Source organism: Microcebus murinus, chromosome 1 (genome assembly GCF_040939455.1).
Source record: "Microcebus murinus isolate Inina chromosome 1, M.murinus_Inina_mat1.0, whole genome shotgun sequence".
Classification (NCBI taxonomy): domain Eukaryota; kingdom Metazoa; phylum Chordata; class Mammalia; order Primates; family Cheirogaleidae; genus Microcebus; species Microcebus murinus.
This window is the reverse complement of record NC_134104.1, coordinates 52,867,666-52,881,312: the sequence shown is the minus strand read 5'-3', so window position 1 is coordinate 52,881,312 and position 13,647 is coordinate 52,867,666. Positions and strand designations below refer to the sequence as shown.

Below are 13,647 nucleotides of genomic sequence, written 5' to 3'. Positions count from 1 at the left end.
AAGTCACTGCATTAAAATACTTTACTGGTTATTTCACTGCTCACATTCAACACCTTAGAATGAAAGTAAATCCTATACCTTGAGAGGTAAGAAAGGAGATGATGGTAAGGACATTGTTTATGTAAAATGGCTACCTATGAGGTTTCTTTTTTTTTCCTAATCCATCTCATCTTCCTACACTTGAGTCCCAAAATTCTACAGAATACAAAACAAATTTTGTCTTTAATGAAAACAATTAATTGAAAATAGAACATTATAGAAGGGACTGTCACTAAAGCCATCCTCAGTGTTTTATTATTAGAAACACCTGGATGCTTGAGGACCTGATAAACATTGATGAGACAATTGATAACATATATTGTTAAATACCATTAAGGCCAGAATTTTTTTGAGGGGAAGAAAATCACAAAATATTCAAGCAGATAGGAATTAATTAGATATTGTGCAAAATTTGCCTACAAGAAAAAAATAAATTAGACTTTATCAAAATTAAAAACCTTAGTGCTTTAAATGACATCATCAAGAAAGTGAAAAGACAACCCACAGAATGGAAGAAAACATTTTCCAATCATGTATCTGATAAGGAATTTGTATTCAATACATAAAAAGAACTCTTAAAACTCAACAATAAAAAGACAATTCAATTTTTAAAATGGGCAAGGGATTTGAATAGACATTTCTCCAATAGGCACGTGAAAAGATGCTCAACATAATTAATGGGAAAATGCAAATCAAAACCGCAGTGATAATTTCACAAGTAATACAATGGGTAAAATAAAGACAGATAATCTAACAAGTGTTGGTAAGAATGTGGAGAAATTGGAACCCCCATATACTGTTGGTGGGACAGTAATATGGTACATTCACTTAGAAAACAGTTTGGCAATTCTTCAAAAGTTAAACACAAAGTTTATTGATAACCCAGCAATTCTATTCTGTGGTATATGCCCAAGAGATATGAAAATATGTTCACAAAAAATCTGTATATAAATATTCATAATAGCATTATTCATAATAGCCAAAAAAAATAGAAACAACTCAATGTCCATCAACTGATAAAAAATAAAATGTGGTATATTCAAAGAAAAGAATATTATTTATCCATAAAAGGGAGTGAGTATTGATATATACTACAACATGGATGAATTTTGAAAATATTAAGTAAAAGAAGTTAATCGCCAGAGGCCACACATTATATGATTTAATTTACATGAAATGTCCAAAATAGGCAAAAACAGAGAGAAAATAGTTTAGTGGTTGCCAGAAGCTGCAGAAAGAGGGAAGACGGAGTGACTTTTAATGTACAAGGTTCCTTTTTGGGATGAAAAAAATGTTCTGGAAATAAATAGTGGTGATGGTTGTATACCGCTGTGAATATACTAAAAGAACAATAAATTGTATACTTTAACACAGTGAACTTTACTCTATATGAAAGAGATCTCAAAAAAGCTATTATTAAAAAAATGACCACTGGGCATGGTGGCTCACGCCTGTAATCCTAGCACATTGAGAGGCCGAGGCAGGAGGACTGCTTGAGCTCAAGAGCTCGAGACCAACCTGAGCAAGAGTGAGACTCCATCTCTACAAAAAAATAGAAAGATTAGTTAGGTGTAGTGGCATGTGCCTGAGTCCCAGCTACTCAGGAGGCTGAGGAAGGAGGACTAATTGAACCTAGGAGTTTGGGGCTGTACAAGCTATGATTGTGCCCACTATACTTTAGCCTGGACAACAAAGTGAATTTTTTATTTCAAAAATATAAAAAATGAATAATAAAAAGAAATAAATAAATTACCCACAGGTAAAAATAGGTGAATAACACTTAGCCAGTTTCATATAGCAGTCATACTTAGTAGTATTGATTAGGGGAAGGAAATAAGAACTCTGAAGCTCTAGCCCCTGGCAATAGTTAGTTGTGTTACCATAACTTTGTTGATACAATTTCTCTCGGCAGTTTTCTAGAGCCAAAGCTAAGGTGACCATACCTCCCAATATGTCTAGGACACTTCCAGTATACAACTATTGTCCTAGTACAACTATCAATACTGTTCAATATCAGGCCCAAAAGTAATCCAGTTTGAATGATAAATTATATGGCTACTGTTGCCAGAATGTATTGAATTTCAGAGAGAGTGCACCCATCCAAAGAAAAAGCTAAGTTTGTACCTTTTCATGGAAAGTTGCTCTTTAAGGTTCTTGATTTCATTATCTTTAGCATGGATTTGACGTTGTAATCTAAGCAAATAAGAAAGTCATAAAATGTCAGAAACTGTTTCTCATTAACACAGTCAAAACAGCTCTACCTGTAGCTGAGGAGGGGACCGGGGATGTCCATTTTGCACCACGAATCTTGAGCCTGAAAACAATAACTTGACTCTTATACCTGGTCCTTTTGACATTTATCTTTCTTGTTTCTGATGTCTGATTTACTGACTTTCCTGTAAAAGGGGAATTAAGTTCTAACTCAAGTAAATTAGAAAGGGAGAAATTAGAAAGAGAGAAGTATTTATCCTATATCCCCAGATTAATGCTTTGGAAAAATGTTTTAAGCTTTTTAGTTTCCCACTAGAAAACACAGATGGTATCTTCTGATTTTCTAAGCCTGTGGTGGGATCGAGAACTTTTAAATTCTTTCAAGAGATATCTCAAATCATGCAAATTATTAAAGAGTTAAGGTCTGAAGGAAATCAGACCTTAAATACAGAAATAATGAGGCTGTGTGCAAACAAGAATTTTCATTAAAACTATAACCTGAGAGTCACTCACATGACCTAATCATGGAAAGGATGGGTAAAAATTTTGTACAAATCAGAAGGCATAACCTGTGATCAACTTAAAAATTAATATGTAAGAAACTACTAAGAGAAATGCAAAGTAATACTTTTTGACATATATTCAGATACCATTTTTGATGTTCCTCCCTCATGCTGCTATATTTCTTTTTACAACCAAGATTTTATATAAATCCAATAATTAGCTTCAATATGAAGAGATTTACGCAAAAGTATATTTCTCTTTAAGTCTCTTGGGATAAATCAGAGTTTGGGTTAATATAAATTATTGGAATGATAAAGCTTTGAAACCATAACTTCAATGTTGACTGTATTACATACTTCTAGATATCAGAGACTAACTACTCACATTTACTCTAAGCTTCTTAGAAGCTATAAGACTTATAATCAATGTTCTGTTGGTCTGAGAATGTAGTGAAAAGAAACCAGGTCTCTTTCTGTACAAAAGAGGTCATGTTCTCAAGTGAATAAGAAATATAAGCTTTGTTACTGTAATATACAGGACTATGTTTACAGAGTAGAAAGTAGTAATATTTCTAAAATTGACATGTTCTTTTCCTTTGTATAGTTCCCTTACTTCAGTATTTTTACCGGTTCTAGTTTAGTCAGTAAGAGTTGACAGAACTAGTCAGAAATTCAGAAGATCTGGATTCTTAAATAATAGAAGATAAGGCAGGCATAGTTCTTATTATCCAGGTCAGATATGAACAAGTTATATATGTTCAGATAGTCATAACTTTTTTTTGATTTCAGCATATTATGGGGATACAAATGTTTAGGTTATGTATATTGCCCTTGGCCCCTCCTCCCACCCCTAAACCAGATAGTCATAATTTTTCAGTCCTATTTTTCTCATGTATAACATGATATGGTTGGGGGGTGGAGCAAGATGGCGGATGAGAAACACTGCCAGACAGAGTGTCTCTGCAGAAAAGACAGATTCTAGCAGAAATCAGAAAAAAGAAGCAAGAAGACGAGCATACAGCGGACGAGGGCCGGAGGAGGGGTACCTGAGACCCCAGGAGACTCCACGGGAGGAGGCTGCGGAGAAGAATTGGAGGCTGAGACCACCGGAGCAGCCCGGAGACCAGCGGCAAGGGTAGGTGGATTTGCTGTTTCCCCTTCCCTGCATTTGGGACTGCTGGTGGGCTCCCCAGCGGGTGGAGACACCTGCAGACACCAGCCCAGAGACAGCCGCCGCCAGCCAGTGGTGAGCCTGTAGCAGACGTGGCACCAGGTTCCCAACTTCCTCCGGGCACCTCCGTGTGCACAGACCCGAGCCGCGCGGCAGGCGCCATATTGCCTCCTCCTCCCCTCCGCCGAGCGGCTGCCCAGACAGGCAATACAGCCACCAGCCGGAGGCACCTCCAGGGAACGGGACCTTCCCTTTTGGGACCCTACAGCTGACTCAGGGGAACTCAGACTGTGAGCTCCCTACCCGCCTGCTCTCCCAGGTGCTGCTGGCACGGTGTTCCCAGGAGAACGATGCTGACTCAGAGGCTGAGAGACATAGACCTAGCTTGCGCTCCCTGTGGGTGAACTGGGACCAGAACTCCTCTCCCTGGTGGGGATACAGTTTGAACTCTGGGACCCAGAGGTCAGACCTGCAGACCAGATCCCCTGCACCAAGGGCTAGCATTGCCCGGGGCACAGAAGGGTTATACGTGAACAGCCTACTGAGGTGTGTGTGCCTCCAGGGGCGGATCAGCATCCTAGAGGGCAACCCTCCTCCCAGGAGGAGGCCGTGCGCCCAGCCCAGGTGGCGTTCCTGTGCAGGGAACCTCCCCGCCGGCATCACAGTCCAGGGAGGCCTGGTGGCTTGTGGTCTGGCCTGCTGGCAGAGGCCCAGGAGTAGCTGCGGAGATGGGGAGGGTGGAAAGAAGCCAGGCCCGCTCCAGACTGTGGGTCTCAGACAGCCCCACCCCCACACGCAGACTTTCTGGCTGAGCGGGACCATACCAGCCCCGCCCTGACAGCTTTTCCTGGAAGCAGAGAACAGAACTTTGACCCCCTGCTAACGGCCTGAGGGCAGGCTTACCCAACCCAGCTCCGCCCAGAACAAGAGCTGATAACAGGACACAAAATCAACAGCATAGCCTGTTCCTCGAAGCAAACGCCACCTACTGACAGGGATGGCATCCTGCACAGCCTTTCCACGGCACCCACTGACTCAATATACAGGGAGTGGTCCAATCTCACCCACAGACACCACCTAACACCTCAGAAACTAAACAAGGTGTGTGAATACCCAAACAATAACCTAAAGGAAAGAAACAACAACTGATCGACATGGGAAGAAATCAGCGAAAGAACTCAGGAAATATGAAGAACCAAACGGAAAACACACCCCCAAAGAGGAGCACCAACCCCCTAGAAACGGACACCAAACAAAATCAGGCAACCAATATGACAGAAGAGGAATTTCGTATATGGATCATAAGAACACTCACCCAGCTGCAACAACAACTCAATAACCAACACAAAGAAACCACAAAAAGCCTCCAGGATATGGAAAAAGAAATAGACACAATGAAGAAAAGTATAACCGAACTCCTAGAAATGAAGAATCAATTCAAGGAACTACAAAATACAGTGGCAAGTCTCAAGAACAGGGTAGATCAAACAGAAGAAAGAATCTCAGAGCTTGAAGATAACACCCTCCAATTAAATAAATCAGTCACAGAAATAGAGCAGAGAAACAAGAGAAAAGAGCAAAGCCTACAAGAACTGTGGGATTATGTGAAGAAACCTAATGGGAGGGTCATAGGCTTACCAGAAGGGGAAGAAGACAACACTCAAGGGTTGGACAAGCTGTTTGAAGATATAATAGAAGAAAATTTCCCAGGCCTTGCTCAAAATCTTGATATACAAGTTCAAGAAGGTCAGAGGACCCCTGGGAGATTCAACACAAATGGGAAGATGTCACGACATGCAGTCATCAGACTGACCAAAGTATCAACCAAAGAGGCCCTTCTAAGAGCTGTAAGACAAAAGAAGCAAGTAACATACAAGGGAAAGCCAATTCGAATAACATCAGACTTCTCTAATGAGACTTTACAAGCAAGGGGAGACTGGGGCCCCATTCTTACTCTTTTGAAACAAAACAATGCCCAGCCTAGAATATTATTCCTTGCAAAACTAAGCTTCATATATGAAGGAGAAATAAAAACATTCTCAGACAAGTGAGGCTTAGAGAATTAACCAAGACAAGACCAGCCCTACAAGAAGTACTTAAAACAGCGTTACGCACGGAACATCATAATAATAACCCACGAATATAAAAACAACCAAAACCCAAAGATATTAAAGGCCAGATATTACAATGGCTCAAGACAGAAATCATAGCAACAACATCCAACCCAACAAAATGATCAGTAATCTACCTTACCTATCAGTTCTCTCAATAAATGTGAATGGCTTAAACTCTCCACTCAAGAGAAATAGGCTGGCTGAATAGATAAGAAAATACAGGCCAAGAATATGCTGCCTTCAGGAAACACATCTAACCTGCAAGGATGCATATAGACTAAAAATAAAAGGGTGGAGATCAATATTCCAAGCAAATAGAAGCCAAAAGAAGGCTGGCGTGGCAGTTCTAATTTCAGACGATTTAGTTTTTAAACCAACAAAAGTAGTGAAAGACAAAGAGAGTCATTATATAATGGTGAAGGGCACAGTCCAACAAGAAGAGATAACAATTTTAAATATATATGCACCCAACTTAGGTGCACCCAGATTCATAAAGCAAACCTTACTAGAGCTAAGCAAATGGATTAATAGCAACTCCATAATCACCGGAGATTTCAACACCCCACTGACGGCACAAGACAGATCCTCCAAACAGAAAATTAATAAGGAAATAATGGACTTAAACAAAACTCTAGAACAATTGGGTCTGACTGACATTTACAGAACATTCTACCCAAAATCCACTGAATATACGTTCTTCTCATCAGCTCACAGGACATTCTCTAAGATTGACTATATCCTAGGTCACAAAGAAAATCTCAAGAAATTTAAAAAAATAAAAATCATACCATGTACCTTCTCAGATCACAGTGGAATAAAACTAGAAATCAACCCTAACAGAAACTCACATTTCTACACAAAAATGTGGAAATTAAACAATCTCCTACTAAATGATTACTTCATAAATGAAGAAATCAAGACGGAAATAAAAAAATTCCATGAAGAAAACGACAATGGAGAGACAAGTTATCAACTCCTCTGGGACACAGCTAAAGCAGTTCTGAGAGGAAAGTTTATCTCCATAAATGCCTCTAACCAAAAGACAAGAAGATCACAAATAGACAATCTAATGAAACGACTCAAAGAGCTGGAAAAAGAAGAACAGACCAACCCCAAACCCAGCAGAAGAAGTGAAATCAACAAGATCAAATCAGAACTAAATGAAATTGAAAACAGGGATGCTATTCAGGAGATTAATAAAACAAAAAGTTGGTTTTTGAAAAAATAAACAAAATTGACACACCATTGGCTAAGCTAACGAAAAGTAGAAAAGAGAAATCTCTCATAAGCTCCATCAGGAATAAAAAAGGAGATATCACAACTGATCCCAAAGAGATACAAGATACAATCTATGAATACTAGAAAAATCTTTATGCACACAAACTGGAAAATGTGGAGGAAATGGACAAATTTCTAGAAACACACAGCCTCCCTAGGCTCAACCAGGAATAAATAGATTCCCTGAACAGACCAATCTCAACAGCTGAAATGGAAACAGCAATTAAAAATCTCCCTAAAAAGAAAAGTCCCGGTCCAGATAGCTTCACACCCGAATTTTACCACACTTACAAAGAAGAACTAGTACCTATCTTGCAGAAACTATTCCACAACATCGAGAAGAACGGAAACCTCCCCGACACCTTTTATGAAGCGAATATTACTCTGATACCAAAACTAGGAAAGGATGCAACAAAAAAAGAAAACTACAGACCAATATCCCTAATGAATACAGATGCAAACATTTTCAACAAAATCTTAGCTAACCGAATCCAGACACTTATCAAAAAAATAATCCACCACGACCAAGTGGGCTTCATCCCAGGGATGCAGGGATGGTTCAACATACGTAAATCTATAAATGCAATTCACCACATAAACAGAAGCAAAAACAAAGACCACATGATTCTTTCAATAGATGCAGAAAAAGCTTTTGACAAAATTCAACACCCTTTCATGAACACTTAAGAAAATAGGCATAGAAGGGACATACCTAAAAATGATACAAGTCATATATTACAGACCCATAGCCAACATCATACTGAATGGGGAAAAATTGAAATCATTCCCACTTAGAACTGGAACCAGACAAGGCTGCCCACTATCTCCACTTCTGTTCAACATAGTGCTGGAAGTCTTGGCTACAGCAATTAGACAGGAAAATGGAATCAAAGGTATCCAAATAGGGGCAGAAGAGATCAAACTTTCACTGTTTGCTGATGATATGATACTGTATCTAGAAAACCCCAAAGATTCAACCAAGAAACTCCTGGAACTTATCAATGAATTTAGTAAAGTCTCAGGATACAAAATCAATACACAGAAATCAGAGGCATTCATATACGCCAACAACAATCTAATGGAGAACCAAATCAAAGACTCAATTCCCTTCACAATAGCAACAAAGAAATTAAAGTACCTAGGAATATACTTAGCTAAGGACGTAAAAGACCTCTACAGGGAGAACTATGAAACACTGAGGAAGGAAATAGCAGAGGATGTAAACAGATGGAAATCCATACCATGCTCGTGGATCGGCAGACTCAATATCATCAAAATGTCTATACTACCCAAACTGATCTACAGATTCAATGCAATACCTATTAAAATCCCATCAGCATTCTTCACAGATATAGAAAAAATAATTTTACACTTCGTATGGAACCAAAGAAGACCCCGAATATCAAGAGCAATTCTAGGCAACAAAAACAAAATGGGAGGCATTAATATGCCAGATATCAAACTATACTACAAAGCTGTAGTAATCAAATCAATATGGTATTGGCACAAAAATAGGAATATTGACCAGTGGAACAGATGTGAGAATCCTGATATAAAACCATCCTCATATAGCCATCTAATCTTTGACAAAGCAGACAAAAACATACGTTGGGGAGAAGAATCCCTTTTCAATAAATGGTGCTGGGAAAACTGGATAGCCACCTGTAGAAGGCTAAAACAGGACCCACACCTTTCACCTCTCACAAAAACCAACTCACGCTGGATAACAGACTTAAACCTAAGGTATGAAACTATTAGAACTCTAGAGGAAAAAGTTGGAAACACTCTCCTAGACATCGGCCTGGGCAAAGAGTTTATGAAGAAGTCCCCAAAGGCAATCACAGCAGCAACAAAAATAAATAAATGGGACATGATCAAACTACAAAGCTTCTGCACAGCCAAAGAAATAGTCATGAAAGTAAACCGACAACCTACAGAATGGGAGAAAATTTTTGCATCCTATGCATCTGATAAGGGACTGATAACTAGAATATACTTAGAACTCACGAAAATCAGGAAGAAAAAATCAAATAACCCCATTAAAAAGTGGGCAAAGGACTTGAACAGAAACTTTTCTAAAGAAGACAGAAGAATGGCCAACAAACATATGAAAAAATGCTCAACATCTCTAATCATCAGGGAAATGCAAATCAAAACCACAATGAGATATCACTTAACCCCAGTGAGAATGGCCTTTACCAAAAAATCTCCAAACAATAAATGCTGGCGTGGTTGCGGAGAGAGAGGAACACTCCTACACTGCTGGTGGGACTGCAAACTAGTTCAACCTCTGTGGAAAGCAATATGGAGATATCTTAAAGCGATACAAATGATTCTACCATTTGATCCAGCAATCCCATTGCTGGGCATCTACCCAAAAGATCCAATGACACTCTACAAAAAAGACACCTGCACTCGAATGTTTATAGCAGCACAATTCATAATTGCAAGGCTGTGGAAACAGCCCAAGTGTCCATCAATCCAAGAATGGATTAATAAAATGTGGTATATGTATACCATGGAGTACTATTCAGCTCTAAGAAACAATGGTGACATAGCACATCTTATATTTTCCTGGTTAGAGCTGGAACCCATACTATTAAGTGAAGTTTCCCAAGAATGGAAAAACAAGCACCACATATACTCACCAGCAAATTGGTATTAACTGAACAGCACCTAAGTGGACACATAGGTACTACAGTAATAGGGTATTGGGCAGGTGGGAGGGGGGCTGGTATATACATACATAATGAGTGAGATGTGCACCATCTGGGGGATGGTCATGATGGAGACTCAGACTTGTGGGGGGAGGGGGGAAAATGAGCATTTATTGAAACCTTAAAATCTGTACCCCCATAATATGCCGAAATTAAAAAAAAAAAAAAAAACATGATATGGTGAGATAATTAGATTTTCTTTTTTAAAAGATCTAAAGTTCTCGGCTGGGTGCAGTGGCTCACACCTGTAATCCTACTACTCCTAGCAATCTGAGGCGGGAGGCTTGCTTGAGCTCAGGAGTTCAAGACCAGCCTGAGCAAGAATGAGACCCTGTGTCTCTACTATAAACACAAAGAAATTAGCCAAATAACTAAAAATAGAAAAAATTAGCGAGGCACAGTAGTGGGCGCCTATTGTCCCAGTTACCTCGGAGGCTGAGACAGGAGTATCGCTTGAGCCCAGGACTTTGAGGTTGCTGTGAGCTAGGCTGATGCCACGGCCTGCACTCTAGCCCAAGCAAGAAAGTGAGACTGTGTCTCAAAAAAAAAAAGATCTGAAAGTCTCAAGCTAACTCTTGCTGGCTACTCTAGTTATTATATAGATTTTATTGACAGTATCTTTATGTTTATTAAGTGTTTATTGTTGTAGTTTATGCAAAATAGGTCACTTTTATATACATTCTCTTTAACACTTCAATTATCATCAACAAATATTTGCCAAACATTTACTACAGGCATGGCATTGAATTAAGCTGAAGAAAAAAACATTTTTTCTTTTGCTACCTAAAGAGCTCCATATTTTAAGATGATACCAACAATTATAATCAAATAATATTTATATTTTTATCACATAGTCTTGGAAATGTTCAGGTGAATTAAACAAAGAAAAAGGTCAAAAGCATATATAAGAAGCTTATATAAGAGTGCTCATGTTTTCCATTCTGCCTGGATGCCCCCTGTCTTTTCTCCCATCTCATCCCACCTAGCCTACAATGCCTAGGTTCAGCATTATGTCTTTAATAAAGTTCTTCCTTCCCTGAAGAAAGGTCTTCCTTATCATAATCTAAAGTATTCTCTCTACCTTAAAAAAATCCCTATTAAGTATAGCCTTGACAGTTATTTATATGTACTTTTTTTTTTTTAAAGATATACAAATGTAACCAATATATGTACTTTTTAAAATGAACTTTTCATTTTGAAATAATTGTAGATTTGCATGCAGGTGTAAGAAATAATACAGAAAGATCCCATGTACGCCTTTCCAAATTTCTCCCAATGGTAACATCTTGCAAAACTATAGTACAGTATCATAACCAGAATGTTGACAGTGATACAGGCAAGATGCTAAACAGTTCTATCACCATGAGGATCCCTCATTTTGCCCTTTTATGATCACACAAACTTCTCCTCACTTCCATCCCCTTCTTATAACCTTGGAACCACCAATCTGTTTTCTATTTTTATAATTTTGCTGTTTTAAGAATGTTATAGAAATGGAAATGTAAAGCATATAAGCTTTTGGGATTAGCTTTTTTCACTCAGTATAATTCTCTGATGTCCGCAGGGTTTATAGTGATTCTCTATTTTTTACCCCAGATGGTGGTAATTTCTGTCTTTTTTTATGTTTCATGGATTTTCTATTGTTTTTCTGTTTCCAACACCATTGTTTCAAATCCTTAGGTCTATTTAGGTTCTTTTTCTGAGATAATGACATGAGTGCTTAGATTATGCATTTGAGCTTTTTCCCTTTTTTAATGTGTATATTTAGTTTTATATCTTCTCAGCACTGCTTCAGCTATGTATCACAAATTTGAATATATTATATTTCACATTAAATCAGTTCACTGTAGTTTTCTTTCCTTTGAGATCTCTTCTTTGTCTCATGGATTATTTAGACATGGATTGCATAGTTTCCAAGTGTTTAGAGGTTTCTTTTATCTTTCTGTTATTGATGTCTAGTTTGATTCTTTTGAGACCTGAGAACATGCTTTCTATGATTTCAATCTTTTAAATTTGTTGAGGTTTGTTTTATGGCCCAGGACATATCCTTATTATAATCTATAATCTATCTATAAGCCATAATCTATCTTATTATATGTTCTGTGGGCACTTGAAAGCATATGTACTCTGTGGTTGTCTGGTAGAGTGCCCTATAAATATTGATTAGATCCTATTGGTTGACAGTCTTCTACATTCTTGCTTATGTTGTTTAGTAGTTCTATAAACTGAGAGTGGGGTTTGAAGACATCAATTATAATGGTAAATTTTTCTATTCCTCCTTTCAGTTCTATCAGGCCCTGTTTCATGCATTTTGATGTTCTGTTGCGTGGTACATAATACATTTAGGCTCTTATTCCTTCCCAGTGGATTGACCCTTTTATTAATATCATTATGTAATGTTCCTGAGTGTCCAGTAGTTTTCTTTCTGTTGAAGTCCTTTTATCTGGTTTTAATACAGCCACTCCTACTGTTTTTGAAAAATGTTTGCAAGGTATATCTTTTACAATGTTTTTACTTTTGAGTTACCTACATTGTTGAATTTGAAGTGAGTTTCTTATAAACAGCATATTTTCGGATCACATTTTGCTTGTTATTTAAATCCACTCTGCCAGTCTTTATCTTTTAGTTGGTGTATTTAGACCATTTATATTTAAGGTAAGTATTGATGTGTCACAGATCAATTATTGCCATTTAGTTATTTGTTTTCTGTTTTATTTCTGTTTTCTGTTTTATTTCCTGTTTTTCTTTTCTTGCCTTTTTGTGGATCATTTGAACATTTTTGGATTTCATCTTGACTACAGTGTTTTCAAATATATCTCTGTGTAGTTTTTTTTTTTTTTTTTTTTTTTTTTTTTTGAGACAGAGTCTCGCTTTGTTGCCCAGGCTAGAGTGAGTGCCGTGGCATCAGCCTAGCTCACAGCAACCTCAAACTCCTGGGCTTGAGTGATCCTTCTGCCTCAGCCTCCCGAGTAGCTGGGACTACAGGCATGCGCCACCATGCCCGGCTAATTTTTTATATATATATCAGTTGGCCAATTAATTTCTTTCTATTTATAGTAGAGACGGGGTCTCGCTCTTGCTCAGGCTGGCTTTGAACTCCTGACCTTGAGCAATCCGCCCGCCTCGGCCTCCCAAGAGCTAGGATTACAGGCGTGAGCCACAGCGCCCGGCCTCTGTGTAGTTTTTTTAGTGGTTGCATTAAGTATTAAAATACACATGCATAATTATCATCTACTAGTACTGATCTTTTCTTCAAGTAAAGTATAGAAACTTTACTCTCATTTAAGTCCCTCTGTCCTCCCCACTTTTAAAATATATTGCTGTGTTTCCTCTGCATACACTGAATTCCACATGAGATGGTGTTACAATTTTTGTTTCAACCATCAAATGCTCTTAAACCATATGATTTAAATTAATGAATAGGATAGATTGATATTATTTATCCTTCTCTTTACTCATTCTGATGGTCTTCTTTCTGAAGTTTCAGCTTCTATTATCATTTCTTTTATGTTTAGAGGCAACACAGCCATTGCTATATCCTACCCCATTCTTTAAGTTTAGGCTATAGGAATTTGTTAGCAACAAATTCTTATACTTTTCCTTTGTCTAAGACT

The 13,647-nt window shown here is 38.1% G+C and overlaps 1 protein-coding gene across 5 annotated transcripts in view; it reads right to left on the bottom strand.

The window, feature by feature from the left end:
* The window catches only part of DZIP3 (DAZ interacting zinc finger protein 3), a 94,917-nt gene that overhangs the window by 20,348 nt on the left and 60,922 nt on the right, over window positions 1-13,647 (bottom strand). For all 5 annotated transcript variants that reach the window (XM_012777204.2, XM_012777207.3, XM_076001289.1 and 2 more), the window contains one exon: window positions 2,164-2,232. In XM_012777204.2, coding sequence (XP_012632658.1) covers window positions 2,164-2,232 — 69 coding nt within the window. The remainder of the gene's footprint in view (window positions 1-2,163; window positions 2,233-13,647) is intronic.